Genomic DNA, 26,550 nt, shown 5'->3' on the forward strand with positions numbered 1-26,550 from the left:
ATTTCTATAACTGCACTCACCACTCTTTGTGGTGAGCTTCATGAAGTGAGCTGGACGTTCCAGCCCTCCTCTCATTGTCTCTGAGGATTGTTGCAAAAATTACTTTTATTTTTCTTAAAACCCATAGATGAGTGAGACTATTCTGCATCTCTCTCCCACTGACTTATTTCACTCAGCGTGATAGATTCTTTACAAAAATGGGGAGAAGAAATGGACAGACACTTGGATAAAAAAGAAATACAAATGGCCAAAAGGCACATGAAAAAAACGCTCCTCATCACTAATCATCAGGGAGATGCAAATCAAAACAACGATGAGATACCATCTCACACCACAGAGATTGGCATACATCACAAAGAATGAGAACAATCAGTGCTGGTGGGGATGTGGAGAGAAAGGAACTCTTATCCACTGCTGGTGGGAATGCCGTCTAGTCCAACCTCTATGGAAAGCGATATGGAGATTCCTCCAAAATCTGGAAATTGAACTCCCATTCGACCCAGCTAGTCCACTCTTAGGGATATACCCTAAGAACACAAGAATACAATACAAAAACTCCTTCCTCACACCTATATTTATTGCAGTACTATTCACAATAGCCAGGCTCCGGAAACAACCAAGATACCCTTCAACAGACGAATGGCTAAAGAAACTGTGGTACATATACACAATGGAATATAATGCAGCCGTCAGGAGAGATGAAGTCATGAAATTTTCCAATTTCCAGTTTTTTAAGGAATAGCCATATTGTTTTCCTGAAAGGCTGGACAAGACAGCATTCCCACCAGCAGTGAATGAGAGTCCCTTTCTCCCCACATCTACCCCAGCTCTGGTTTTTCTTGTTCTTTGTGATGTGTGCCATTCTCTGTGGAGTGAGATGATACCTCATTGTTTTGATTTGCATCTCTTAGGGACCACTCTTAATCAGGCTCAAGAATGGAACTTGCCTTGACCATGTGCAAATCAAATGCCCTACCTACTGTAATATCACTCCAGCCTTAATTTGATGTTTTGTTTTGTTTTTGTATTTGAAGGGGGCACACCCTGCACTGCTCCGGAGTTAATCCTGGCTTTGCATTGAGTAATCACTCCTAGCTGGTTCAGGGAACTATATGGAATGTGGCAATTAAACCCAAGTCTGTTTCATGCAAGGCAAATGCCCTACCTACTGTACTATCACACCATCACATGTGATATTTTCTTTTTTTTTTTTTAATGCATAATTTTTTTTATTTAAACACCTGGATTACATACATGATTGTGTTTGGGTTTCAGTCATAAAAGGAACACCACCCATCACCAGTGCAACATTCCCATCACCCAACTCCCAAATCTCCCTCCTCCCCACCCAACCCCCGCCTGTACCCTAAACAGGCTCTACATTTCCCTCATACATTCTCAATATTAGGACAGTTCAAAATGTAGTTATTTCTCTAACTAAACTCATCACTCTTTGTGGTGAGCTTCCTGAGGTGAGCTGGAACTTCCAGCTCTTTTCTCTTTTGTGTCTGAAAATTATTATTACAAGGGTGTCTTTCATTTTTCTTAACACCCATAGATGAGTGAGACCATTCTGCGTTTTTCTCTCTCTCTCTGACTTATTTCACTCAGCATAATAGATTCCATGTACATCCATGTATAGGAAAATTTCATGACTTCATCTCTCCTGACAGCTGCATAATATTCCATTGTGTATATGTACCACAGTTTCTTTAGCCATTCGTCTGTTGAAGGGCATCTTGGTTGTTTCCAGAGTCTTGCTATGGTAAATAGAGCTGCAATGAATATAGGTGTAAGGAAGGGGTTTTTGTATTGTATTTTTGTGTTCCTAGGGTATATTCCTAGGAGTGGTATAGCTGGATCGTATGGGAGCTCGATTTCCAGTTTTTGGAGGAATCTCCATATCGCTTTCCATAAAGGTTGAACTAGACAGCATTCCCACCAGCAGTGGATAAGAGTTCCTTTCTCTCCACATCCCCGCCAACACTGTTTATTCTCATTCTTTGTGATGTGTGCCATTCTCTGGGGTGTGAGGTGGTATCTCATCGTTGTTTTGATTTGCATCTCCCTGATGATTAGTGATGTGGAACATTTTTTCATGTGTCTTTTGGCCATGCGTATTTCTTCTTTGTCAAAGTGTCTGTTCATTTCTTTTCCCCATTTTTTGATGGGGTTAGATGTTTTTTTCTTGTAAAGTTCTGTCAGTGCCTTGTATATTTTGGAGATTAGCCCCTTATCTGATGGGTATTGGGTGAATAGTTTCTCCCACTCAGTGGGTGGCTCTTGTATCCTGGGCACTATTTCCTTTGAGGTGCAGAAGCTTCTCAGCTTAATATATTCCCATCTGTTAATCTCTGCTTTCACTTGCTTGGAGAGTGCAGTTTCCTCCTTGAAGATGCCTGTAATGTCCTGTAGTGTTTTGCCTATGTGCTGTTCTATATATCTTATGGTTTTGGGGCTGATATCGAGGTCTTTAATCCATTTGGATTTTACCTTTGTACATGATGTTAGCTGGGGGTCTAAGTTTAATTTTTTGCAAGTGGCTATCCAATTGTGCCAACACCACTTGTTGAAGAGTCTTTCCCTGCTCCATTTAGGATTTCCTGCTCCTTTATCAAAAATTAGATGGTTGTATGTCTGGGGAACATTTTCTGAGTATTCAAGCCTATTCCACTGATCTGAGGACCTATCCTTATTCCAATACCATGCTGTTTTGATAACTGTTGCTTTGTAGTACAGTTTAAAGTTGGGAAAAGTAATTCCTCCCATATTCTTTTTCCCAATGATTGCTTTAGCTATTCGAGGGTGTTTATTGTTCCAAATGAATTTCAAGAGTGTCTGATCCACTTCTTTGAAGAATGTCATGGGTATCTTTAGAGGGATGGCATTAAATCTGTATAATGCCTTGGGGAGTATTGACATTTTGATGATGTTAATCCTGCCAATCCATGAGCAGGGTATGTGTTTCCATTTCCGTGTGTCCTCTCTTATTTCTTGGAGCAGAGTTTTATAGTTTTCTTTGTATAGGTCCTTCACATATTTAGTCAAGTTGATTCCAAGATATTTGAGTTTGTGTGGTACTATTGTGAATGGGGTTGTTTTCTTAATGTCCATTTCATCCTTATTACTATTGGTATATAGAAAGGCCATTGATTTTTGTGTGTTAATTTTGTAGCCTGCCACCTTGCTATATGAGTCTATTGTTTCTAGAAGCTTTTTGATAGAGTCTTTAGGGTTTTCTAAGTAGAGTATCATGTCATCTGCAAACAGTGAGAGCTTGACTTCTTCCTTTCCTATCTGGATTCCCTTGATATCCTTTTCTTGCCTAATCGCTATAGCAAGTACTTCCAGTGCTATGTTGAATAGGAGTGGTGAGAGAGGACAGCCTTGTCTTGTGCCAGAATTTAGAGGGAAGGCTTTCAGTTTTTCTCCATTGAGGATAATATTTGCCACTGGCTTGTGGTAGATGGCCTTCACTATATTGAGAAAGGTTCCCTCCATTCCCATCTTGCTGAGAGTTTTGATCAAGAATGGGTGTTGGACCTTATCAAATGCTTTCTCTGCATCTATTGATATGATCATGTGGTTTTTATTTTTCTTGTTATTGATGTTGTGTATTATGTTGATAGATTTACGGATGTTAAACCAGCCTTGCATTCCTGGGATGAAACCTACTTGATCATAGTGGATGATCTTCTTAACGAGGCATTGAATCCTATTTGCCAGGATTTTGTTGAGGATCTTTGCATCTGCATTCATCAGTGATATTGGTCTGTAATTTTCTTTTTTGGTAGCGTCTCTGTCTGGTTTAAGTATCAAGGTGATGTTGGCTTCATAAAAGCTATTTGGAAGTGTTTCTGTTTGTTCAATTTCATGAAAGAGTCTTGCCAAGATTGGCAGTAGTTCCTCTTGGAAAGTTTGATAGAATTCATTAGTGAATCCATCTGGACCTGGGCTTTTGTTTTTCGGCAGACATTTGATTACTGTTTTAATTTCATCAATGGTGATGGGGGTGTTTAGATATGCTACATCCTCTTCCTTCAACCGTGGAAGATTATAAGAGTCCAAGAATTTATCCATTTCTTCCAGGTTCTCATTTTTAGTGGCGTAGAGTTTTTCAAAGTAGTTTCTGATTACCCTTTGAATCTCTGTCATATCAGTAGTGATCTCTCCTTTTTCATTCCTGATACGAGTTATCAAGTTTCTCTCTCTCTCTTTCTTTGTTAGGTTTGCCAGTGGTCTATCAATCTTGTTTATTTTTTCAAAGAACCAACTTCTACTTTCATTGATCTTTCGGATTGTTTCTTGAGTTTCCACTTCGTTGATTTCTGCTCTCAACTTTGTTATTTCCTTCTGTCTTCCTATTCTTGGGTCCTTTTGTTGAGCATTTTCTAGTTCTATTAGCTGTGTCATTAAGCTACTCAGGTAAGCTCCTTCTTCCTTCCTGATGTGTGCTTGCAAAGCTATAAATTTTCCTCTCAGTACTGCTTTTGCTGTGTCCCATAAGTTCTGAGAGTTTGTGTCTTTATTGTCATTTGTTTCCAGGAACCTTTTTATTTCCTCCTTGATTTCATCTCGGACCCACTGGTTATTGAGCATGAGGCTGTTTAACTTCCAGGTGTTAAAGTGTTTCTTCTGAGTCCCTTTGGAGTTCACAAATAATTTCAGAGCCTTGTGGTCAGCGAAGGTAGTCTGCAAAATTTCTATCCTCTTGATATTATGGAGGTATGTTTTATGTGCCAGCATGTAGTCTATCCTGGAGAATGTCCCATGTACATTGGAGAAGAATGTGTATCCAGGTTTCTGGGGATGGAGTGTCCTATATATATCCACTAGGCCTCTTTCTTCCATTTCTCTCCTCAGGTCTAGTATATTCTTGTTGGGTTTCAGTCTGGTTGACCTGTCCAGTGTTGACAAAGCCGTGTTAAGGTCCCCCACAATTATTGTGTTGTTGTTGATATTATTTTTCAGATTTGTCAACAGTTGTATTAAATATTTTGCTGGCCCCTCATTCGGTGCATATATGTTTAGGAGAGTGAATTCTTCCTGCTCTACGTACCCCTTGATTAATATAAAATGTCCGTCTTTGTCCCTTACAACCTTCCTGAGTATAAAGTTTGCATTATCTGATATTAGTATGGCCACTCCAGCTTTTTTATGGGTGTTGTTTGCTTGGATAACTTTTCTCCAGCCTTTTATTTTGAGTCTATGTTTGTTCTGACTATTCAGGTGCGTTTCTTGTAGGCAGCAGAAGGTTGGATTGAGTTTTTTGATCCATTTAGCCACTCTGTGTCTCTTAACTGGTGCATTTAGTCCATTGACGTTGAGAGAAAGAATTGTCCTGGGATTTAACGCCATCTTTATTTCAAAATTTGGTGTGTCTTTTGGGTAGTCTTGTCTTAGATTAGGTCTTTCAGTTTTTCTCTTAAGACTGGTTTTGTGTCTGTGAAGTTTCTGAGCTGTTTTTTGTCTGTGAAACCATGTATTCTTCCATCAAACCGGAAAGTGAGTTTTGCTGGGTATAGTATTCTGGGTGAAGCATTCATTTCATTCAGTCTTGTCACAATATCCCACCACTGCTTTCTGGCATTGAGCGTTTCTGGTGACAGGTCTGCTGTAAATCTCAGGGAAGCTTGCTTGAACGTGATTTCCCCTTTTGATCTTGCTGTTTTCAGAATTCTGTCTCTATCTGTGGGATTTGTCATTGTGACTAGGATGTGTCTTGGGGTGGTTTTTCTGGGGTCTCTTTTGGTTGGTACTCTTTGGGCATGCAGGATTTGATCACATATATTCTTTAGCTCTGGAAGTTTCTCTTTAATGATGTTCTTGACCATTGATTCTTCCTGGAAATTTTCTTCCTGGGTCTCTGGGACTCCAATGATTCTTAAGTTGTTTCTGTTGATCTTATCATAGACTTCTATTTTCGTCTGTTCCCATTCTTTGACTAATTTTTCCATTGTCTGCTCATTTGCTTTAAGTTTTTTGTCCAATCTCTCCTGCTGTATGGAATTGTTATGTATCTCATCTTCCACAGCACCAAGTCTATTCTCAGCTTCTGATACCCTGTCCCAGAGCTTATCCATTTTGTCATTCACTTCGTTTACTGACTTTTTCAGTCCTGTTAGTTGACATGTTATTTCAGTTTGGAGTTTTGTCATTTCTGCCTTCATATTTTCTTGGTTCTTATTAGTGTTCTGTTCAACTCGATCCATGGTTTCTTGGAGTCTGTTGAGCACCTTCCATATTGCTAGTCTAAAGTCCTTATCTGAGAGGTTGATTAGTTGTTCAGTCATTATCTGGTCCTCAGAATTGTCATCTTCATTCTCTATGTCTGATGCTGGCCTGCGTTGTTTCCCCATTGTCACACTTGTATTGTGGGTTTTTCTACGCGTTGTGGTGGTATTCATTGTCTATATGATAAGGCAGCACACTCCTCTGGCTCCTCCCTTTCTGGATGGGCTGACTTGCCTCTAAGGGAGGGGAGTCCTCTGTGGATGAAGCCTCACACTGGGTCAAATCTTAGGCCCGAGCATGCAACAGAGAAGACAGTCCAGAGAGAAATGTTTGCTTCTGTGATATAGCGCCGTTCTTAGTGTGATTTTTCCTTCTTGTTGCAATGGAGTTCTTTCCTTAGAAAGAGTGCACGGCCGCGTAGCGAAGCGGAGCCACTCGCAAGAGTTTCACGCAAGAGGACAGTAGACAGACATAGACAGGTCACACTCACAGTCTTTCACAGCTGAGCCCCACTGGGCCGGTGTACTTTCGTGGATTTTCCCCGCCTGGTGTCACACACAGGGAGCCAGCTTTTGCCCACATGTGATATTTTCAACAGATTATTTGAAGAATGGCCTTTTGTGTGATCTCTCTCTCTCTCTCTCTCTCTCTCTCTCTCTCTCTCTCTCTCTCTCTCTCTCTCTCTCTCTCTCTCTCTCCTCTCTCTTTTCTGATTAATGATAAGCTTGTTTTTACTTTCAACCAAGAATCCTATCCAGAGACTTGAGTGACACCTCATTATTTACTTGCAAGTTATCTTATTTTCACAAAATGAACCATTTCCACCCAAGTGAACTTTTAAAATGTCTAAAGCCCACATTTTAATTTTATACATTATTTTCTTCCTTCAGAGAACTTCTTAGATACACCACACATGTGCTACTAGGTGCTCAGAACAGAGACAAGACATAGCTTGTTTCTTGACTATAGTTACATGTCAGCATAATAAATTCTGTAATAAAAGTATGTTCAAGATGTAGTAGAAGCCAAGAATTAGGATCAGGGACACCTACTTGATATTAGTTTGAGGAATGAATATTAATCAGCCTGATGGAATGAAGAGACTGGGTGAAGCAGGAACATTAAGGCAATGGTCAAGGATGTTTTAACAAAATGAGCAGCATGTAGTTGAAAGCATACGGCTCTTTTGAAGTGCTACAAGTGGTGCTGTGTTACTAAGCATAAGGTTAGAAAGGATGGTACGAAAAATGAGCCACAGACCTAGAGTCCATCATGAAAGGCCTCAGATGCTATGATTGTGTGTTACCTTGGGGGGGAGGGGTTGTCAGAGGGGATTTGACAAAGGAGTGGTCATTCTCACATTTTCACATTTCACATTCTCACATGGTGCTGTTGAAGATGAATTAGGGAGCCAGGAAACAAGGTGGGTTTTTATTTCAGTAATCTAAGCGAGAGTTGAGAATAGTAATGAGATGGAATGCAATCAATAGAACAGGGCAAAAGAAAAGAAGTGGAAAGGGTGACAACTGAAGTGATAACAAAATATAGACCTTACCTGCTTGTCCCTAAAAATACAGCTATATATAGAAATAACTAATTAAAACCACCAACAGACATTCCTTACCAAATAGTGGCTACTTCGCAAGTGCCTTGGAAGTATTTCTATGGATTAATGAATGGTTCAGTAAGTGATCACTGTAATTACAGGAATGATTATTGCATACATATGAAAAGTGAGTCCTATGCAGATCCAGTATTTCTTACATTCATGGTCTTCAACATAGAGCCAAATTATCTGAAACCATCATTGAATGATTATTATAATTAATTTATTCAAATTTTAGATGTTTTTCCCCAGTGATACACTACTCATACCGTATTTTCCGGCATATAAGGCGACTTTTGAAACAAAAAAAAGTCAACCGAAAATCAGGGGTTGTCTTATACGCTGAGTATATCCCGAAAAATGTTTCAATATGCTGCTAAACGAAACAACCAAAAAATCAGGCCGCAGAGTTTCCAAATTTCTTTCTTGGGGGCTCCCAAACAGTACTCAGGAGATCTGGGAGCCACTTCTGGCAAAAAAACCAGCTAACCATGTTGGTGGTTCAGTGCTAGGGTCTGAGGATGGGGTGTTGTTTGGTTCATGTAGTGGGGGAGATTAACTGACGTCACCAGGGAATTACCAGAAAAGGTGCCTATGATAAAGGACCAATCACTGCAAGGCTACTTGGACCACCATTCTGAGCCTTTTTATGCATGCAAATTAGACAATGTTTTGGACCCGAATCTACACTGTAAAAAGCCTGCTCAGATTGGCCAGAGTCAGAGAAGAAGTCTATTACAGTATAACCTCTGAACCTTTGCTTGTTTTGATTGGCTCACTGTGGTACTTACAGTTGCAGCACAGGAACGTTCTGTCTAATACAGCGAACATAGGCCTAAACCTATGTTCTAACTGCAAAATTAGGGGGTCGTCTTATATGCCAGCAAATACGGTAATTATTTCACAACAGCCAGTTAGTTTGCCTACCAGTACCTCACAGTTGTTTGATTTCTGTTGATGTCTCTTATCTTCTTTAGAAATCACAGTGACACACACATATAAACAGCACTCTCCTTCCACTGTGCATAAATGTGACGTTGGCATTTGGAAAGGCCACAGATATATTTTTACCTTCTAACAAAGCATTTTAGACAAACCTCTACACCAGGGGTCTCAAACTCAATTTACCTGGGGGCCGCAGGAGGCAAAGTCAGGGTGATCCTTGAGTGCAAAGTCAGTAGTAAGCCTTGAACATTGGGGGGTGTGACCCAAACAACTAAAACAAAGCAAAACAAAGATTCCTCTAGGGCAGGGCCACAAAATGTTGTATGGAGGGCCGTTTTTTCCGCGAGTTTGAGACCCCTGCTCTACACTATATTTCGTTGCACGTCACTGCAACATAAAGAGGGGTTATTTTTTATCTTAATAGTTGATGCATGTACCGCAAAAAGTTCTTAATAACTAGAACTAGTTTCTACTTGAATCTGACCATTTGTTCTCATTTTCATAGAGCTGCTGGCAAATTGCTGGCAAGAAACCCCTATTTGCCGATGAAAATATTGAAGGTAGTGGCTTAGATGTATCATTTCAGTCCTATGTACCTAATAATGGCTTCCCTGTAAAATACTGTTTCCAAGATGATACGGTTGAAAATAAAGCAGGCATATTCAAATGTCAGGTAACAAGGTTATATAATCTCTTAGTCATGACTACAGTGCAGGAGGAGATAGAAAACATCCAAAACACAGTACTAGAAGTTTTGAAAAAAAAATAGCAAGAGGGAGAAACTGTGATATAGTCCAAAATATTTGTAGGCAATATTTGTTGGAAAATTTTATTTTTAGGCAAATAACAGCCTCTCCTAATTGGAGTAAATTTAATAAGATAGTAAAACTCAGGTTTGTTAATAACTTCCAAAAACAAGAAGAAACACAAAAAGTATTACCATGGCTTAAAATATAGTATCAAACTAGTAGTTGTCAGAGATACATGTGGATTGTTATGCAAGTAATCTTTTGTACTTTCTTTATAAATTTATAGGACCACCTCACATTGTCTTTCTTCCAGTGATTTCTGAAAAAATATGGTATCTTTTTATTTCTTTTTTGTTGGGGGGGGCTCATACCCAGCAGCGTTCAGGGGTCACTCCTGGCTCCACGCCCAGAATTTTCTCCTGGCAGGCTCAGGGGACCTTATGGGATGCCAGGATTCGAACCACCACCAACCTTCTGCACATGAGGCAAATGCCTTACCTCCATTCTATCACTCTGGCCCCCTACGGTATCTTTTTAAAGGAATTAGTTCATACTAAGATTTATGGAATGTCCTAAGTGTAACCTGTTCCCTTCAGAAATTTAAATAGCTTTTCACATTGAGTTCAGTCTTCTGTATAAGCTCCTGATCAACATTCTTGAAATCACCACTGCAGGGTTTTTTTCACCTATTTATATGCCAGAAATCAGGCTCCTATACATTTTTAATAAAAGCCTGAATATTTTTCCATGTTTACCTTGCCAAGTAGCCTCAGAGAATGCCTGGTGGAACCCAAATGGATTGCAAGTACATAGTTTTTTATTGTGGTTATAATACTCATGAAATTAACACAACTAAAATCTCTCTCCTATATACATAGTCTATACCTTTACCAAGTGACTATATTATTGTCAAATTAAATTTTCTTTTGGGGCCGGCGAGGTGGCGCTAGAGGTAAGGTGCCTGCCTTGCAAGCACTAGCCAAGAAGGACCATGGTTTGATCCCCCAGCATTCCATATGGTCCCCCCAAAGCCAGGGGCAATTTCTGAGCGCTTAGCCAGGATTAACCCTTAAGCATCAAATGGGTGTGGCCCAAAAAACCAAAAAAAAAAAATTTTTTTTTCTTTCTCCCTTTTTTTGTTTTTGTTTTGTTTTGTTTTGTTTTGTTTTTTGGGTCACACCCTGGAGCGCTCAGGGGTGACTCCTGGCTCTACGCTCAGAAATCGCTCCTGGCAAGCTTGGGGACCATATGGGATGCCGGGATTTGAACCACCAACCTTCGGCATACAAGGCAAATGCTTTTACCTCCATGTTATCTCTCCGGCCCCCAAATTAAATTTTTAATACTATTTGACATATACGTAGAAGTAAAAGGGTGGGATCACTGACTACAGTGGTCTACTTATATCAAAATGCAAAATAAAGTTAGGGACCAGAGAGATGATAGGGAGTTAAAGCACTTGCTTTGCATACAGCCAACTCTAGTTATTTTTCTTCATCACCATGGGCCCGTTAGCTCTGCAGGATATGATCTCTCCACAACTTTTCCCAAAGTAAATAATGTAACATATATTTTCTCAGCTGGACTGGACACATTTAAAACGTAAGTATACCTAAAACACTCAGGGCAAAAAGCAACAAAGCAGAACTGATCTGTCCAGTTAAGTAGTGGAGGAAACGGGGTTGGGAGGGAAGAAGAACATTGGGGTTCTTGGGGAAGGGTGCATTGGTGATGAATGTAGTATTGGCATTATGTGCATGAAAATCCATCATTAATATTGTAAATCAAAGAACTATGATTATATAAATCTTAAAAATAGTCATTTAATATTATGTATACTGAAGAGCTACCTTATCGAACAGCACAGATGTAGAACATTTATTGGACAAAGCAGATATAGAACAATGACAAATTTGAACAACATTGTCTAGATCATTCTCATACGAAAGATGTTCTGGTTGATAGTGACATTACTTATATGTTTAAAAAGTTCCATATAGGGGCCGGGCGGTGGCGCTGGAGGTAAGGTGCCCGCCTTACCTGCGCTAGCCTAGGAGACGGACCGCGGTTCGATCCCCCGGCGTCCCATATGGTCCCCCAAGCCAGGAGCGACTTCTGAGCGCATAGCCAGGAGTAACCCCTGAGCGTTACCGGGTGTGGCCCAAAAACCAAAAAAAAAAAAAAAAAAAGTTCCATATAATAGGTTTGCAAAGGAAAGTTAGCCAGAATGTCTATAAGTAGAAACCCTGATATTATTCCATTAAGCCAACACAACTTTTAAATTCATAAATCGCATTACCCTCCAAAAGATTTACAATTGCAGAACTTCTAAAAGTTACACATGCAAAATTACAGATAGGTCTAGCTGAAAGAATTCAGAATTCGTCAGCCCATCTTAAACCATTTTTTCCTTCTTACATATTTGCTCATTAGTTTCTCTATAGTGGATTAACACAACTGTTGATAATATGTATTATTAACATATTTAACCTGCTGACAAACTGTTAACTATTGGGTAGACAAAGGCAAACGTTACAGGCATTTTGTGTATCATTTTGAGGAAAAAAACCTTAAATGCAAGTTAGACACCATCAATTTTTCAGCTTTGCATTAGAAAATTACTCTTCGTTGTTAAGGAAATGGGGTCAGTCATCTCTTGGTAAGAATTATAAGATATTTGGGGTCAGAGAGATAATACAGTGGTTGAAGCATTTGCTTTGCATGCTGCCAAGCTAGATTGAATCCCTGATATCCCATATGGTTACCCAAGCACGTCCAGTAGTGATTTTTCAGTGGAGAGCCAGGAACAACCCCTTAGCATCACTGAGTGTGACTTAAAAACAAAACAAACAAAAAATTATAACATTTTTCTTTCTTGGTCCTATCAAAAGTAGATCCTTCTGATTCTGTTTTTTAATGCCTGAGTCCAGAATGAGCCAGGAAGGTTTAGGATAAAGTCTGTATCATCTTATGCCAAAAAGAAAGTACTCAAGGGCTGGAGAGATAGTACAGTGGATAGGGCACTTGCCTTGCACAAGGTTGACCCAGGTTTAATCCCCTGCATCCTAATGTGGTCTTCTGAGCCTTATCTCTGATCTCTGAGCACAGAGCCAGGAATTAAGCCCTCAGCACCACTGGGTATGTACCAGAAACAAAACAAACAAAAAAAGTACTTCAAAAAATAATGGGGACATAGTCAAGGATAGAAACCAGCCTGTAGGAGTTTTCCAGTAGTGAGATCTGAGAGAAATTTGAACATCAAAGCTAATAATAGAGCTGGAGAGATTGTGTAGCCTGGCATGGAGCCAATGGATTGACTAACTATACATCCTTTATGGTCCCTAGTCTCTACCAGGAGTGATCCCTGAGCACAGAAGTAAATCCTGAGCACAGCTGAATATGACCTAAATCAAGCAAGAACAAATGATTCTATTCATAACTGAGGAACAGTTTATAAAAATAGAACCTATGTTCATAGTAACAATGAGTAAATGGTTGGATGGAGAAAAAAGGAAGGTTTTTTTTGTGGCTAGGAGATGGGTGTGTGAACCAACCGATATTAAATTCTTGGCACTGCATGGCTTTACCAGAATTGCTGGTTGTGGCCCCAAAGCATCTCCAATCCCCAACTCCACAAGATAGGTCCTACTGGTCCCCACTAGAAGTGCCTGAGAAACATCACATTCTTGGAACTTTGAACTGAACTTTCAGCCTACTGGCCCACATATTACCATATTACTGCGAGCAGACACCAGGCCTCCCTACCCCTACACCACTTGGGAGGCTTCTCCCCCTAAAAAGAGAGAAAGGCTCATTATAGAAAAATACTGGCTGATAAATGTGTAATGGTGAAGTTGGATTATCTTTGTTACCATCATTATTAAGATTGGGCAAGAATTACCAATAGATGCTAAATATAAAAGTGGATTTTGTTTTGACAAGTAGCAGGATACCTTCATCGACTTCCCACATTTTATTTTTTGGATACTGAGGGTGAGGGACAAAAAAGTACTTAAAAAGAGGGGTAGATATGCATCTGGATATTATGGTTTAGAACTTTTCAACATTAAATCATATGTGTTGGGGCCAGTGAGATAGCATGGAGGTAAGGCATTTGCCTTGCATGCAGAAGGACGGTGTTTGAATCCTGGCATCCCATATGGTCCCAAGAGCCTGCCAGGACTGATTTCTGAGTGTAGAGTCAGGAGGAACCCCTGAGTGCTGCCTGCTGTGACCCAAAAACCAAAAAAAAAAAAAAAAATCATGTGTTAAGTGGAATGGCTTATGAGGGTACATCACATCAAAATAACATTGAAGAAAAGTAGCCTGTATTTTTTAAGATACCAGTATTAGTGGGTAGAGAGAAAGAATAGGTAGAGAGGGATTAAGGGTGGGAGGAAAAAACTTGCCTAACCTGGTTGACCCTGATTTGATCTCTACCACCAAAAGGTTCCCCAGGTACCATTGGGAGTCACCCTGATTATAAAGCCAGGAATAGTATCTTAACACCACTGGATGAGGCCCACCCACTCGTTCCCAAAGAAAAAGAAAATTCTCAGTGTTGTTGTGTGGTCAAGATATAAAGGAAAAGTGCTGAGAATTGTTCCATATTAAAGGAAGCCCAAGAGATGTAACAACTAAATGGGTCTAGGAGAGAAAAGAATAAGAAAAGATATAATTAGAGGGTTAGTAAGAGTAGACTATGGATAGAAGATCTGGGGCTAGAGTGATAATATACTGGATAGGGCATTGTACACAGCCAAACTGCATTCGATCCCCAATATCTCATGTGGTCCCCCAGACACTACCAGGAGGAACCCCTGCGCACTACCAGGTATGGCCCCAAAGCCAAAAAAGAAATGTGATATCGATATGGATTGGTAAATTTTCTAATACTAAAGATATATGAGATAAATTATTTTATCCCTTAGGAAATACACAGTGAAGTATTAATATGACCATGAACTATTTTTTTAATTTAAACACCATGCATGGTTACAAAGTTGTTGATAATGCAGTTGTTGTGTTTTTTGTTTTTTTTTTTTTTACAAATAAAGTTGATCATGACTTGCAGTCATACAATGTATAAACAACTTTCACCAGTGCGCATTTTCTGCCACCAGTGTCAACAGTTTCCATCTTACCCTCTCTGGTGCCCTCTTTTCTACCACCCACCCTCTCCCACCTGCCACAGGCATTTTTTTTTTACTACAAAGTTTCTTATTTATTATGAGCCTAGGTTCTCGTTTTGTATAAAGTTTTATAAAAATACATACCAAATAAAACTATCATGAGAAAAAATTAGCTAAATAGATATAGTGTGCTTATTATTCTTAGCATATATTGGCTACTCAATGAGTACTAAACATTAAGGCTAAAGAGATAAACATTAAACATTAAACAAAGCTCTGGGGTTCAAGCTTTGCTTTCTGGAGACCTGGGTCCTATCCCTAATACCATATGATTCCCTGAGCATTACCAGATATAGCCCCATTAGTAAAAATTGCTTATATCTGTAAATATATTTCTTTTTTTTTTTTGCTATTTTTTTATTTTAATTATGACAACAAAGATGAAAAGAAAGAGGACAGGGTAAAGTTACAGTGGAAGCCCAATCACCCATAAACAGAATTCTCGGTAGTCCCATCGATGATATCCCAGCCTTGAACTTTCAGCCAAAGAACATTAAGAAAAACAAAACTGAACCCATGTACAATACAATTGCTTTGTCCCTCAAATCCCCAGTTGTAGTACATACTATTTCTTAGCAGCACACAATATAATCTAAAGACATTAGGTTTATGTAACTCCTTAAACATTGAGGGCAAAGGGCCCGGAGAGATAGCACAGCGGTGTTTGCCTTGCAAGCAGCCGATCCAGGACCAAAGGTGGTTGGTTCGAATCCCGGTGTCCCATATGGTCCCCCGTGCCTGCCAGGAGCTATTTCTGAGCAGACAGCCAGGAGAAACCCCTGAGCACCGCCGGGTGTGGCCCAAAAACCAAAAAAAAAAAAAAAACATTGAGGGCAAAGTACATTTCTCTAGTTCCATGCACATGCTAACTAGTATAAGTTAACCTCAAAAGTTTTAGTGGGTTGTTTTTCTTAAGGATTGGAGTCAAGGGAACATAGTAAAAACGGTATTAAAGTGGCATTTGTTTGCATAGGCCCACCAAAACATAAGGGACATGGAAAGACAAATTATGGTCTAAATATAAGGAGACCCTACCCCTGAAGTTTCCTGGCACAGGACTGACTCTAGGCTCCAGGCAAATTAGTTTGTCCAATTCAAGTCATCGTCTGTAGTGGCAATACACCTCCATTCCTCACATAGTCTCTGTTGTTGGTATCATGCTTCTGTATTAAAGATCCTGGAGTCTGCATATCCCATATTGCAGTCAGGATGGTGCAGAGCATCCTCTCGTTTCACCTGACACTTAAGGAGCACTAGAGAGAACCATGACCTGTAGAGCAGGTCATTGTTGCTGTCAAGTCTTCTCAGTGTAAACGGAAGTCTCTTTTTAGGAGGTTGATGTCAGACCCTTGGTAGTGTCTTTCCTGGTAGAGGACTGCTTCCAGCTGTTGCTATAAAAGACCTTGGATGTTTCGTAGATAGCTTGCCTGGTTCCGGCGTGAATGGAGAATGCCCATTCTTCTGAGGCCTGTGCCACAGGCATTTTTACTTCTCTCTCTCTCTCTTGTGTGACATTGTGATTTGTACTACTGCAAAAGATGGGGTACCATGAATGCTCTTTTCATATTAGACCTTCTCTACACTAATTGCACTCTCTGCTCTTTGTGGCAAACTACCTACCATGGAATGGTCCTCCTGATTTTTATCTCTCTTGTCTCTGGATATAAAAGTGTGGGCTTTCCCACACTTTTATTTTCCTTATATCCCAGTAATAAGTAAGATTATTTTATGTTTATCCCTCTCCCTCTGACTCATTTCTCTCGGCATAATACTCTCCATATCCATCCATGTATAAGCAAAATTTGTGGCTTCATCTTTTTTTCTAACAGCCGTATAGTATTCATTGTATAGATATACCACAGTTTCTTTAGTCAATCATCTGTTGTCACACTGAAAGCAATCTTGAGTTGCTTCTAGATTCTGGCTATTGTAAATAGTGCTGCAATAAACATAGGAGTGCAGAGATCATTTTTGTATTGTGTTTTTGTTTTTCTAGGGTATATTCCTACTAGTGGTAATGCTGAATCATAAGGAAATTCAATTTCCATTTTTTTAAGGTATAGTCATATTGTTTTTCAGAAGGATTGACAGCATTCCAACCAGCACTGAAAGTCCCTTTCTTCCCACATCCACGCCAGCACTGATAGTTCTTGTTCTTTGTGATGCGTTCCATTCTTCTGTAGGGTGAGATGAAACCTCATTGTTATTTTGATTTGCATCTCCTTGATGTGGAGCATTTTTTCATGTGCCTGTTGGCCATCTGTATTTTTTTTTTCCTTGCTTTTTGCTTTTTTGGCCATATTCTGGCTATGCACTCAGAAATCGCTCATGGCTCAGAGGGGACCAAATGGGACACTGGGGATCAAACCAAGGTCTATCCTGAATCAGCTACATGCAAGGCAAATGCCCTACTGCTGTGTTATCGCTCTAGCCCCCCCCCATCTATATTTCTTCTTTGAGAAATTGTATGTTCATTTTTTCTACCCATTTTTTGATGGGGTTAGATGTTTATTTTCTTGTTAAGTTCTGTCAGTATCTTGTATAACTTAGATATTAGCCCCTTATCTGATGGATATTGTGTGAATAGTTTCTCCCATTCTGTGGGTGGCCTTTGTAGTCTAGTCACTATTTCCTTTGAGGTGCAGAAGCTTCTCAGTTTAATATAGTCCCATTTGTTTATTGTTGCTTCCCCTTGCTTGGACAGTGGTGTTTACTCCTTGAAGATGCCTTTAGTCTCCATGTCATGGAGTGTTTGGCCTATGTTTTCTTCTCTATATTTTATGGTTTCATGTCTGATATTAAGATCTTTATTCCATTTTGATTTGAAAGGTCATGGACTTCAAAAGGTCATAGAATACAATGTATTCCAAACCAGTCTAAGGAAATAACTTGTGAATGGAAAGAAGTATAACTACAAATAAAACACATTTACAGTTACTGAATTTTAAGGCTATGTAAGGCACTCTCTGCTACAAAAGAACTTTTCTGTAAGTTTTTAATTATTTTAAACTAAAATTGTTTTAATTCTCTTTTACTTTTCCCCTAGCACTTTCTAAGGCTCAAACTGATGTGATAACAATGAAGGTGCAATCAGACAGACTGTCAAAAGAGTATGACCGACTCCTGAAAGAGCACTTGGACCTTCAGGTGAACAGTATATTCTATCTAGGGGCCCATGTTTTAGAAATATCATTTTTGTGTGGTTTATTTGTTCATTCCAAATCAAGAGGATATACTCAATAAATGTCTTGGTTAAATAATTAGACCAGATTTTTACCTCTGAAGTAAAGATCAGAACATGACGTAAAATTCTTCATTATAGGGAACTAATGATATACCAACACAAAGCAGTAATTGCTTTGTCAAAGTTGTTTTGTTTTGTTTTTGTTTTTGTTTTTGTTTTGCTTTTTGGGCCACACCCGGTGGTATTCAGGGGTTACTCCTGGCTATCTGCTCAGAAATAGCTCCTGGCAGGCATGGGGGACCATATGGGATGCCAGGATTTGAACCAACCACCTTAGGTCCTGGATTGGCTGCTTGCAAGGCAAACACCGCTGTGCTGTCTCTCCGGACCCTGCTTTGTCAAAGTTTTAATCAGAATAATAGAACCTAAAAAAAATGCAACATTAAAAAATTGACTGCAAATTTTTAATTTTACCTTTTAAAATGTTTGATATATTTATGCCCAGATCAAAGTGCCATTGCACCACACCTGTCCCATTGATTAGTCAGTGATATGAAGATAATAAAGCTTTCAACATATGTGATGTGAAAGTTTACATAAAAGATGATAATGACGGGGCTGGGAAGGTGGCACTAGAGGTAAGGTGTCTGCCTTGCGTAGGACGGACAGTGGTTCGATCCCCCGGCATCCCATATGGTCCCCCCAAGCCAGGGGTGATTTCTGAGCGAATAGCCAGAAGTAATCCCTGAGCATCAAATGGGTGTGGCCCAAAAAAAAAAAAAGATGATAATGACAGGGGTACACTGGGTCCAAGAGATAGTTCGATGGGTAAGATGTTTGCTTTGCATGTGGTTGACCAAGGTTTGGTTCCTGGCATCCTGTATGTTTCCGTGAGCACCACCAGGGCTTAATTCCTGAGTATAGGACCAGAACTAACCACTTGAGTTTTGCTGGATGTGGCCCCAAAACTGAATAAAAGAAAATGGGGTGTGTGTAGGATGAAGGAGAATTATGATTAAAGCCACAAAGTCAGGAGCCTTAGGTTTTTTGGGGGGTGGGTTTTTGGGTCAGACACCTGGCAGTGCTCAGGGTTTACTCTTGGCTCTATTCTCAGAAATCACTCCTGGCAGGCTCGGAGGACCATATGGGATTCTGGGATTCGAACCACCATCCTTCTGCATGCAAGGCAAACTCCCTGCCTTTGTGCTATCTTTCTGGCCCCATGGAGCCTTAGCCTTTTGTTTTCTTTTTTTTTTTTTTATTTTCTCCCTAGTTCAGCAAGAGAGAGAGTTACTAACTTCCATTTCTGTTGGACTTCCTCATTCTTCTTGAGCTGCCTTCCACTTAATTGAATTGATTTTTCAGCCAAGTGTGGTGAGAGGACAGGGGAATAGACCATTCCAGAGACACCCTTGTCTTCCCAGGCTCCTCTCTCTATAGGAGGGCTTCTACTGTCCTGCTTTTAATTGGACCTTTTCTTCAGAATTCTGAAATCTTTGGGTGGTACTAGAGAGGAGGATTGGTTTTTACTTAGTTATTATAGCTATTGTAGTATAATTACATTATTTTATTGTACTAGAAGCCCTATCCCAGGACTCACTTTTTTTACACCTTAATGGTCATTGCTCCTGGTATGAGGAAAATAGATTCTATACTCAGGCATTAATAGAGCAGTAGTAAACTACTATCTTCATTATCTCAATCAGGTCTGTCTCCCTTAGGGTCTCAAATTTTTATCAGTAAAATGGAAACAGTAATAGCATCTGCCTTACAGGTATTGAGAGAATTAAATAGATATGAAGAATACCTACCAAGGTGCATAGCCAAGAGGAAACACTCAAAAAATAATAAATTGTTATGGTCACCATTTGGTCACTGTCTGTACTAATTATCTTTTTTTTTTTTTTTTTTTTTTTTGGTTTTTGAGCCACACCCGGCGGTGCTCAGGGGTTACTCCTGGCTGTCTGCTCAGAAATAGCTCCTGGCAGGCACCGGGGACCATATGGGACACCGGGATTCGAACCAACCACCTTTGGTCCTGGATCGGCTGCTTGCAAGGCAAACGCCGCTGTGCTATCTCTCCGGGCCCTGTACTAATTATCTTATTGAAGTTTGTCAAGAGAGTGATTTAACTCTGAATCAGTCACTTTGACCTTGATTCGAAGCCATAACAGAAACCATGTAAATCACATTTGTAATCTGGTATTCCCAGTTAAGCTGCATATTTGATGTAACTAATCTACCTAAACAGGAGTACAAAAAAGGAACAGGTCAGAGAAGGCTAGCCATTGTCGGTGTGCTCCAACCTCAAGATCCTGCAAGTTTCATTCCCATGGTCTGGAGTAGATAGTGGCATGTTCAGTACATCCACTCTTCCCTCATTTGAAGCCCCTGACTTCATCATGACAAGAAGAGAATTCCTGCACAGCACTCTTCAAGATCTGCTATGCATGGGCTGTGAAGAAATAACTTCAGAAATCTCTTGTCTAAAATAGCTGTGTTTTCCCTGCCATTTTTTGAAGTCAGGACAATCTTAGCAAGGATGACTGTCCACACTAGTGGACTATGCAGAGCTTCAGAAATGTTCAGTTCCTTGTGCAGAGAAAGTAAAAACAGAAATGCTCTCTCAATTTCTTATCATTGGCCATTGCTGAATGTCCCCATATGGTAAATTATGATTATTTTTATTTATTTATTATTGCTATCATGGGGACCCAGTTTCTTTCAAGAAAATTATGAAATTTACAAATTCTTGATCAAGGACATATTCATAATGATGAATAATTTTGTCTTCCAAAATAAGAAGCACTATATTTGTTTTTTTGAAAAATAATCTCACTGGACCCGGAGAGATAGCACAGCAGCGTTTGCCTTGCAAGCAGCCGATCCAGGACCAAAGGTGGTTGGTTCGAATTCCGGTGTCCCATATGGTCCCCCGTGCCTGCCAGGAGCTATTTCTGAGCAGACAGCCAGGAGTAACCCCTGAGCACCGCCCGTGTGACCCAAAACCCCCCCCCCCCAAAAAGAAAAAGAAAAAGAACCTCACTACAGAATAGTAAGGTTAAACTTTGTTCACTAAAACATTTAGGTCTTGAACTAATTTCAGCTTATACAGGTTTGTACAGTATTAAATAGATGGACTATTAAGGATGTGGCCAAGTAGATGGCTAACACAGAAACCATATACGGGCTTATATATGCTATTGTATTTACTTTCCACCACAGTAAACTATTTAAATTAGTCTATTAAATGTATGTGTGTATATATCTGTGTACAGCACAGATATTTATTAGCAGGAATTGGTTTATAGGTGATAAGAGAGTAGACACATTGAGCCTGGTGTACCGTGTGTGTGTATGTGTGTGTGTATTTTGGGCCATATTCAGCTCTGAGCTGTGTTCAGTACTTTCTCCTGACTTGATAATCGGGACCATAGTTGGTGCTGGCAATAGAATCTGGATGACCAATGGATGGGCAAGAGCCCTACCCACTTAATTAAGATATTTATATATCACCCTTAATTAAGATATCTTAATACCCAATTTTGTGGATGATCACAAAACTTGGTTGTATTATAGCATATACCCAAAGTCACTGAACAGGAAAGTTTAATCATTTAAAGTGGGATTCAAAGTCAGGAACTCTTAGTTTTGAGGGCCACACCTGGCAGCACTCCGAGATTACTCCTGGCTCTGCACTCAGAAGTCTTTCCTGGCCAGCTCATGGAACCATATGGGATACCAGGGATGAGCCGAACCCAGGACAGCTGCATGCATGGGAAATGCCACATGCACATGCTGTTCTATGGGTCCGTCCCCAGAGTCTGGAACTCTTGCTCCAAAACATGCATATTCCCATGGTGTTCTTTGATCTATGTTCCTTCAAGAGCCTATGTTCTTGGATTTCTGCTCTTTTGTTATCTCAGGAGCCACATGTCCCAGCTTATGACTTCTGGGCAGGTTGACATGTGGCATACTAGCTCATACCAGAATCAGGGAAAAACGGGGTTTATTTTTCTACTTTCTCTGCTTTCAGTAGCAGCTACAGAAGCAACCACATTTCTGCCCATGATCCCAGTCCCCAGAAGCTGAACAGCTGCTTTCTGGTGACCTTTACTCCTGGCTGTTACTTATCTCCAAAGAACCTTAGACACCAGAGTTCTACTCTCATCACTTATAAAACCAATTTTGCTTTTAAATATATGTTGGGAGAAAAATCAAACCTCATTTCCATAGTTTGCCAATTTTCTGAATTTCAGGTGAATTGTTTGAAAGCCAAGTACCTTGACTAATTCATTACTTGAATGAGGATTATAATACTTTAGAAACAAGAAGGAAGCCAGATTCTATGCAAGAAAATACATTTCACTTAATTCTTTGTTGTTTGTTTGTTTGTTTGGGCCATACCTAGTGCCACCTAGGGGTTACTCTTGGTTCTGCACTTAGAAATTATTCTGGCTGAGTTGAGGAACTCTACAAGATATTGGGGATTGAGCCTAGGTCGGCCATGAGCAAGGCAAAAGCCCTCTTTACTGTGCTGTTGCTCCATCCCCCACATTTTATATAGTCTTAAATAAGAAAAGCTCTTTATAGCCATTAGACGTTAGTAGTTGTTTCTTGATTGGATGCCTCAACCCTATCTAATCACACATATCATATGACCCTACTCTCACTGTCTACTATAAGAAGCTGTATAAGATTCTGAGAGTTTGGTAACATAAAATGAGAAAAATTATATTAAAATTAAGCCTTCCAACTTGTTACTCACCCTCTGAACCCAGCATGAGAAACAAGATCTCTATGTAACCAATACAGTAACTGTAGTGAAAAACTTGATCATGGGGCCAGAGAGATAGTATAGCAGTAGGACATTTGCCTTGCACACAGCAGACCCAGGACGGGTGTTGGTTCGAATCCCAGCATCCTATGTGGTCCCCCAAGCCAGCCAGAAGCAGTTTCTGAGCACAGAGCCAGGAGTAACACCTGAGCACTTCGGGACGTGACCCAAAAACCAAAAAAAAAAAAAAGGAGGGAGGAAAGGAAGGAAGGAAGGAAGGAAGGAAGGAAGGAAGGAAGGAAGGAAGGAAGGAAGGAAGGAAGGAAGGAAGGAAGGAAGGAAGGAAGGAAGGAAGGAAGGAAGAGAGAGGGAAAGAAGGACAGAGGGAGATAGGGAAGGAGAGGGAGGAAGAAAAAGGAGGAGGGTGGGAAGAAGGAGGGAGAGAGGAAGAAAGGGAGGGAGGAAGATAGAAAGAAGGAAGGGAGGAGGGAGTGAGGAAGGAAAGAAGGAAGGGAAGAAGGAAGAAATTAAATTCTCCTTCATGAATGATATTTTTATTTCCAGACCAGTCTTATTTGTTGAAATATACCCTAAAGAAATTTGGAGAACTTAGCTTTCTTCCTGGCTCCTCACTCAGAAATCGCCCCTGGCAGGCTCGGGGGACCCGGGATTCAAACCACCGTCCTTTGCATGCAAGCCAAACACCTTACCTCCATGCTATCTCTCCGGACCCAGCTTTCTTAATTTTACATTTGTTGGTTTTAACTTTCATCAACTAAAGGGTCATTAAAATGTTAAAAAGAAAAAGCTTAAAGATGGAAGGGAGGAAAGCAGGTTTCTTTAACTGTGAATAAGTCCCACTTTGCATCTTTTAAAGAGTTTTGGATTTCCCCTTTTATCTTCCCTGTTATAAGCACTAAATCAATATTAGAAAACAGTCTCTTCAAAATACGTAGTTTTTGTCTTTCCTTGTTTGCCTTGGCCCTCTTCAAGAAGAGAAAAAATAGAAATTTTTTTCAAAAGTCACCTTTCTTTTAAAAGACATATCCAGAATAAAAGCTCCTTCAAAGTGGATTTTTTTTTTTTGAGAAAAATATCTGACATGCAATTGAAAGAACTGTAAGCAATCACTTGACCATTCAGAATATCACCTTCTGCCCTATTAGGTGATTGCTTACAGTTCTTTCAATTGCACTAATGGCATTAGTGCTCAGCCTAAACAAGAACATAGTAAACTGCCTTTGTGCAAGCAAAAATAGAAAATTTATTTTTGTCTCCTGGATTTATGCCTTGTACAAGTGATCTCTTTTTTTTTTTTTTTTTTTTTTTTTGGTTTTTGGTTTTTGGGCCACACCCGGCGTTGCTCAGGGGCTACTTCTGGCTGTCTGCTCAGAAATAGCTCCTGGCAGGCACGGGGGACCATATGGGACACTGGGATTCGAACCAACCACCTTTGGTCCTGGATTGGCTGCTTGCAAGGCAAACACCGCTGTGCTTTCTCTCCGGGCCCACAAGTGATCTCTTAAGGGTAATTTATAATATGTTGTCATCCTTGTATACCATAATCAGCAGAGTATACGTTAAGAAGCATGTTCTGTTGGTAAATATCTGAAGGACTGAAAAAATAAGTAAATAAAAGGTCTTATCTGGGGTTTTGGTTTGTTCCACTTATTCTTTTGCTACCAAAAATATTTACAAGAGAGGGGTTTTAGGCCATAGTGATAGCATAGTGTGTAAGGCACTTGTCTTGCATGCAGCCAAGCTAGGTTTGATCGCCATCATCCCATATGGTCCCCTGAGCCCACCAGGTGTGATACCTGAGAGCATGGCCAGGAGTAACTCTGAGCACTTACTGTGCAAAAAGTACAAGAGAGGTGAAATTTTTGTTTGTTTCTTTGTTTTCCTGCCATTAAAAAATTAAGTCAGATTAAATTAGGGGAGATTGTAATGAACTAGGGAAATATTAGAGGGGCTAGAGGAATAGTATAGTGGGTAGGCTGCTTCTCTGCATGCTAGGTTTGATTCCTAGTATCTTTTAAGTACCCTAAGGACTGGTTGGAATGATGGATAAGTGCAGAGCCAGAAATAACCCCTGAGCATCACCAGGTGTGGCCCCCAAATAAAATATTGGATAAAAATCTTTGTTATTCTCCAGCCCCCTGCCCAGATATTACAAAGCATCAAGACCACTCACCACAGTCCTGTAACCCCAACCTGAGCAGCTCATCTTCGACAGCTCTCACTCGTACTCCCAAACACCACTGGAAAACACTCCCCTTCCCCCAAAAAAGAAAAGAAAAACTTATTGTTCTATATATGACCTCCATTTATTTTCTTTTTTTATTTTAGGACTACATGTGCTTAGGGTGTGCTGGAGGGGAGGGGGGAGATCATTGGTGGTTTGGTGCCGGGGATCAAACTGGCATTGGCCTTCACACCCACTGCTATATTCTCTTCAGCCCTATGAACCCATTTATTTCTCTTTTTAGTTTGGGGGCCACACCTGGTGGTACTAAGGGAGTTACTCCTGGCTCTGTATTCAGGAATCACTCCTAGTGGACACAGAGGACCATAGGGGATGCCAGAGATCGAACCTAGATGGGCCACATGCAAGGCAAACACCATTGTACCATCTCTCTAGTCCCTATGAATCCATTTCTTACTCTGATACAACCACCTAAGTTATGTATTTTTCTCTTCCAGGATATTTCAGGAAAAGGTAGAAAGAAGAGCCTGTGAACGTTATAGAAGATTGTGTTGCACCATGTCAGGATGATAAAAAATGTTACCCTGTCTGGAAAATGAACAGTTCACTTCAGAAAGATGAAGTAGCTAGGGTCAACCAATAACTATTTAACATTGATATATAGGCTATGTTACAATGGTATTTTTGTAGTATGTAATGATGTTTCAGGTTATAATAAGTGGCCTATATTCTAACTCTTAAGAAAAATGCAAGCATGTCAAATACACTATTTTTATGTTGATAGTAATATGTATATGGTAGCTGTACACATAAAGGGAAAAATTCTTTTAGCCATTTACTTCCAAAATTAGATATTTCATTTGCTTGAAACCATTCATAGCTTTCAAAGTTTTGATGAACTTCCATTAAAAATAATACTGTCTAATCAGATAATGATAGCAGCTAGATATTTAGAAATAGTTAGCATCATAATTGTTTACATAGATTAGCTGTAGATCAGATAAAGAATTAGCCATTCCTTTGAGTAGAGTTTGAAACAAACAAAACAATGACCCTGACCTCATTTGGGTGTGTTTAAGCCTGATAATACTAGGGTTTACTCCAGACAACTTTAGCAATAGTTCGATTAATGTGCTTTCTACACCCATTGCACTATTTTTGTTGACATGTATTAATACATAATTGTAAGCAGTCTATTTTTTCAGGATCATCTAGTAAGAGTTTACATATATTTGCATAAGTACAATAGCACGAACTGAAATATATTTTTGAACAGAGTGAAATTCTTAACTTAGTTAATGTAGAATACATTTTTGAAATGCGGTGTTTCTCATTATAAGAGTTACTGATTTATACAAATTTTACCTCAAATATGCATATGCTGGTGTCACTTTTTCTGTATTCTGAAAACTAAGTATTAAAAGTTGTTTTTCCACAAAAATATTCAGAAAATAGAAATGATTGTAACATAACTGAGGTTTTTCAAGAGTTTAGACAAGAAAGTGTTTTTTGTTTCATAAAACCTAAAGAGAAGATAAAGTAAAACATAGTTACTAAAGTGCTAACTTTCCTTGACTATTTTGTGCTTTTGTTGTTTATTATCATTTTAGCACTTTAGTCATTTTTTGTTTTTGTACAGTGGGTGAAATGAGCAGGT

At 39.7% G+C, this 26,550-nt stretch overlaps 1 protein-coding gene across 2 annotated transcripts in view; it reads left to right on the top strand.

Moving 5' to 3' along the window:
• Positions 1-26,334, top strand: part of LOC126022627 (B-cell receptor-associated protein 29-like) — a 73,017-nt gene extending 46,683 nt beyond the window's left edge. For both annotated transcript variants that reach the window (XM_049783609.1, XM_049783602.1), the window contains exons 7-8: positions 17,773-17,873; positions 25,391-26,334. In XM_049783609.1, coding sequence (XP_049639566.1) covers positions 17,773-17,873; positions 25,391-25,426 — 137 coding nt within the window. In that variant the 3' untranslated portion in view covers positions 25,427-26,334. The remainder of the gene's footprint in view (positions 1-17,772; positions 17,874-25,390) is intronic.
• The last annotated feature ends 216 nt before the right edge of the window (positions 26,335-26,550 follow it).

The sequence above is a fragment of the Suncus etruscus genome, chromosome 1 (genome assembly GCF_024139225.1).
Source record: "Suncus etruscus isolate mSunEtr1 chromosome 1, mSunEtr1.pri.cur, whole genome shotgun sequence".
In the NCBI taxonomy this organism is placed as follows: domain Eukaryota; kingdom Metazoa; phylum Chordata; class Mammalia; order Eulipotyphla; family Soricidae; genus Suncus; species Suncus etruscus.